The 4,608-nt window shown below is 37.7% G+C and overlaps 1 protein-coding gene across 1 annotated transcript; it reads right to left on the bottom strand.

The window, feature by feature from the left end:
- Positions 1-274: 274 nt before the first annotated feature.
- LOC137134634 (chondroitin proteoglycan 2-like) lies at positions 275-3,391 on the bottom strand. The gene is made up of 5 exons (XM_067519587.1): positions 3,335-3,391; positions 3,213-3,230; positions 2,937-2,968; positions 1,905-1,931; positions 275-1,764 (listed from the first exon to the last, which is right to left on the bottom strand). Exons 3-5 carry the CDS (start codon positions 2,959-2,961, stop codon positions 746-748), a joined length of 1,071 nt encoding a protein of 356 aa, XP_067375688.1. The 5' UTR covers positions 2,962-2,968; positions 3,213-3,230; positions 3,335-3,391; the 3' UTR covers positions 275-745.
- Between the last annotated feature and the right edge of the window lie 1,217 nt (positions 3,392-4,608).

Raw genomic sequence — 4,608 nt, 5'->3', positions numbered from 1 at the left:
AAAATCATCTTGTAAGACAAATCCAGTGATTAGAAAACATCAATGCAGTAAGTCAACAACAAAAAAAGAATTAAGTAAAGTATGTCAAAGTAAATAATGTCTGAAAACACATAAGCCCAAATAATTCAGATACAGCTACAATTAACACAACGCAAAAAGACATCAATTGTGTAAACAAAGTATAAGTTGCTTTCAAATGTATGTATAAATAGGAAACTAAAAGGATTTGCTTTCTCCTTTTAATGTATTTATGCTTTCTAGCGTATGCATTCAGTTGGGTTACTAAGCAATTTTTAAACATAAGATTAAAACATGTCTATTAAGATCAAAGAAATTGTTGTTATTGGATGTAGGTTATCTCATTGTTATGAGATTAAAAAGGATTTTTGAGGATTGTTGTAAACTCTATTGCTCTTTACACAACATAGAATTCCAGATTTTGGACAGTTGCTTTGTTTTTGTTAACATGAGATATGATTTTGGTTGTTTAAGTTAGAATTTTGGTGGTGATAAGAGGCATGGTTATGGCAGTAAGAATACTTTTTCGGTTGTCAACATGGACATTATGGATTTGAGTTGTCTTAATGATAGTGGTCATCATGGTAGTATGGATCAGAGTTGTACTATTTGTCATAGTGGAAGTAAGGTTCCTTTACAGGGACCCTCAACAGGTCAGCTATATCTAGTTGTGCTACTGGGCCCTCTTTCCGCCATCACTCATTCCCTTAGCTGTTGTAGTTGTGGGCTATTCACAGCGGTCGAGGACTTGATTGAAGATCAAACCTGCTGGGCAGTCTCTGAGGTAGGTCAGCCCATTGGAACAGGTGTAAAAAGTATACTGGTTCTTTGGGTTGGTGTAGTCCCCATCACTCTTTCCTTTACAGAACTGGTTAACGGGACCAGGAGTTGTGGGTTTGGTAGTTGTTTTGGGTGTTGTGAAACATGGGGTTGTGGGCCCGTCACAGCGGTCGAGGCATTGTCTGAAGATCAAACCTGCTGGGCAGTCTCTTAGGTAGGTCAGCCCATTGGAACAGGTGTAAAAAGTATACTTGTTCTTTGGGTTGGTGTAGTCCCCATCTCTCTTTCCTTTGCAGAACTGGTCAATGGAACCAGCAGGTTGGGCAGTTGTAGTTGTTTTGGGTGAGGAATTGCAACCTATGGGAGCTGGGGTTGTGGGCCAGTCACACATGTCGAGGCATTCTCTGAAGATCAAACCTGCTGGGCAGTTTTTGAGGTAGGTCAGCCCATTGGAACAGGTGTAAAACGTATACTGGTTCTTTGGGTTGGTGTAGTCCCCATCACTCTTTCCTTTGCAGAACTGGTTAACGGGACCAGGAGTCGTGGGTTTGGTAGTTGTTTTGGGTGTTGTGAAACATGGGGTTGTGGGCCCGTCACAGCGGTCGAGGCATTGTCTGAAGATCAAACCTGCTGGGCAGTCTCTGAGGTAGGTCAGCCCATTGGAACAGGTGTAAAAAGTATACTTGTTCTTTGGGTTGGTGTAGTCCCCATCTCTCTTTCCTTTGCAGAACTGGTCAACGGGACCAGGAGTTGTGGGTTTGGTAGTTGTTTTGAGTGTGGAATTGAAAGATGTGGTTGTCGGCCAGTCACAGATGTCGAGACTTTCTCTGAAGATCAAACCTGCCTGGCAGTATCTGACGTAGGTCAGCCCATTGGAGCAGGTGATATAAGAGTTGGGGTCATTTGGGTTGGCGTAGTCCCCATTTTTCTTTCCATTACAGAACTGATCAATGGGTGTAGCTGAAGCTGAAAGATAAAAAATTTTTCAGTCACTTTCATTTGCTTTTGAATTTACTCAGATTCTGTATACCAATCATTGCTGACTGTAAGACATTATTTATAGTTCAATGTTAATTATGATTATGACATGTATTTTAGAAACTTACCCAAGACGGCGATGATCAAACAGAGACCTTCAAAGTCAGACAGACTTGGTGAGTATTACATTGAAAACAAACTACAACAATAAACAAATTTAAACCATTTTGGAGTTAAATATAATTAAGCTCAGATAAATTCAGCAGCAGCGCTGAGTCCGTTCGGAAACAATGTCCAGTTTATAAACTGGAATTTGTTTCTATTTAAACAACTGTATTATATATTACTCAAAATTTGACACTGTTTTAAGGAATTGTTGTATTCACTGACATCTTTAGTTAGAACAAACTTAAATACAGCAAGTTTTACCCTTAAATACATAAAGTTTTACCCTGGACCACACACCCTCTTCAGTGCTGCAACAATTTGCCAGCTTCTGACCAGCTGTTTCTTTTAACTTGTCTTGGTTTGACTGAAATTTCCTTCAAAACAAAAATGATTGTTCTCTTTACTGTTTCATGTCAACAGTCTGTTTTTATCCCATTGTTTCCTCAGTAGTTGATAAGGTTTATAGTATTGAAGAGCCAATTGCCGACTAAAACGTTTCCATTCTATCACATTTACATGTCATCATCTTTGTGTGAATAAAGAGTAGTTTGTTGACTGTGGTGAATTTAGTGATCACATCAAAAGCAGAGATCATCCTTGAAAGCAGTGTTGCCACACATTTACTGTACATATGGCCAAGTGTCTCCTGTCTAGTCCAATGAACTTTACCAGCACCATTAAACACTTGACTGTTTAAAACTGTTTAACAGGTTTATTGTCCAAAAACTTGTCAGTTTTACTCAAACGTCTTAGTTTCTCTATTATCCTTCACTTTACAATTTTCGGTTTTCTTAATTTTCAGCTTGTCCAGGTTAATACAGAATAAAAATCTATTTATCTCTATTGTGTTAGGATGGGGACAGAAATCTCAGACATGAAAGACAAATTATGTACAACTGAGACCACTAGAGATACCTGTGATGAGATCAGTTTTGTGGGTTTACATGAACCAAACACTTTTAGAAAACATGTACTCGATCAGTGTGTCTTACCTGCAGTCAGAATTAGCCTGCACATGTTTTTACTATGTGGGAAAAATGGAAAGAAAAACATATGAAAAATCAAAAGGGAAATTGATGTTTATAAATTCATTGATGGTGCCAAGCAACAAATCTGCTTTAAGTCTGACCAAGTTCACAACATGGTTCTATAACATATTACACCACATTAAACATCACACTAATCATTTTCATTAAATCAGATACGACAGAATAAATAAATAAATAACAATAAAATTATTGAAATAAAGACAAAAACCAGTCCAGTACCTGTTGGTTCAACCAGACCTAAAAGATGTTAAAAAGGTTTTGACAGTTAGAGTAGGTACAGCAGTGTACAGCAAAACAAGTATAATGTCTGTGAGGATGAGATGAAAAAATCAGATACTTACACAGACAAAGGTGAAAGAAGCAAATATTGTCTCTCAGCTGCAACTGATGGATGACTGACAGAATGTCTGGTGTTTATAGTGGTGCAGCTGAAAGGGTGCAGTTCTGGGTGGGGACAATTGGACAATTTTGGAATGTCCAAAGAAAATACACGTGGATGGAAACAGGGAAGTAAAGACTTATTTTAGGAATGTGAGACTACAACCAGGTACATCTCCCTCCACTGGTTCAAAGGTTGCTTGCCACCATCAGAACAGTGATAAGGTGACCTAATGGTGCCAATGATGCCGTTCAGGAATGCTTTCTGACTGATTGTACTCTTCAGTCTACATGACAGGACTTTGATGGCCTGGCACACTGCATCACAGAGTACATGAAATTCTGTGTGTGACAACCACTTATCCCTAACAAATATTTGCTGCTTAACTCACATTATATCAACTTAGTCACTGAGGACGTCCAAGCCACCATGAATGACTGAAGGTGTTCAGGTGAGGTAAGATGTAAGAGACAAATGGGGTCCAAAAACAGCTTTCTTTATTGACTGGAGAGGCTTGTTGGAAAAAACTGGAACAGACTTTAAATCTGTCGGCCGATGGTGCAGTGTAACCCGCCTCTTCCCCAATGACAGCTGGCCTCCTACAAACTGTATGCGCTTCCATTTGTTTGCTCACTCACAACTGCTCTCTTTTTTGAGAAGTGCTGCTCCCCCATTTGCCTAGTATACTTGGCCCGTAGAGACTTTTTAAAAGTTTCCTTATATGACAATAATAATATGAAATTCTGAAAATCGTATGTTTGACTGTCTTCTATGTCTTTTGTTTTGTGTTTAAATAAAAAAAAACAAAAAAAATTCATCATTGTGGCTGCTGGCTGACAGCCCTTGAAATATGTGGAAATAGAACCCCACTTGAAATAGCACCCAAGGTGTGTGTGTGTGTGTGTGTGTGTGTGTATATATATATATATATATATATATATATATATATATATATATATATATATATATATATATATATATATAGACATACAAACTCTTATAAAAACAGTTACAATTATGGAACCATCACTGTTAGGCTGCACTGAGGAACAAAAACAAAAACTTATATGTTATTATTATCTTGATTATTATCGGTTAGAAAATTAATAGACATGCTTAACAATTTGTAAAACCATAATATCTCAATATTTTTTGAGCATTCAAACTATTTATTTAGGGAACATCAGCTTTTAGAAGAAACCAAGTTATGAGGATAAAGGTTCTTCTCCCCATTCT

This window comes from Channa argus, chromosome 10, assembly GCF_033026475.1.
Source record: "Channa argus isolate prfri chromosome 10, Channa argus male v1.0, whole genome shotgun sequence".
NCBI classification, from domain to species: domain Eukaryota; kingdom Metazoa; phylum Chordata; class Actinopteri; order Anabantiformes; family Channidae; genus Channa; species Channa argus.
The sequence above is the reverse complement of the archived record's forward strand: the minus strand, read 5'-3'. Positions and strand labels throughout refer to the sequence as shown.

What these genes read in the sequence shown, in the direction of transcription:
- LOC137134634 (XM_067519587.1), bottom strand. Translation starts at nt 2,961, where the DNA reads ATGTGCAGGCTAATTCTGACTGCAG. An exon ending in CAGGCTAATTCTGACTGCAG is followed by an intron (nt 1,932 to 2,936) that starts GTAAGACACACT and finishes CTGACTTTGAAG; the next exon opens with GTCTCTGTTTGATCATCGCC. An exon ending in TTTGATCATCGCCGTCTTGG is followed by an intron (nt 1,765 to 1,904) that starts GTAAGTTTCTAA and finishes TTTATCTTTCAG; the next exon opens with CTTCAGCTACACCCATTGAT.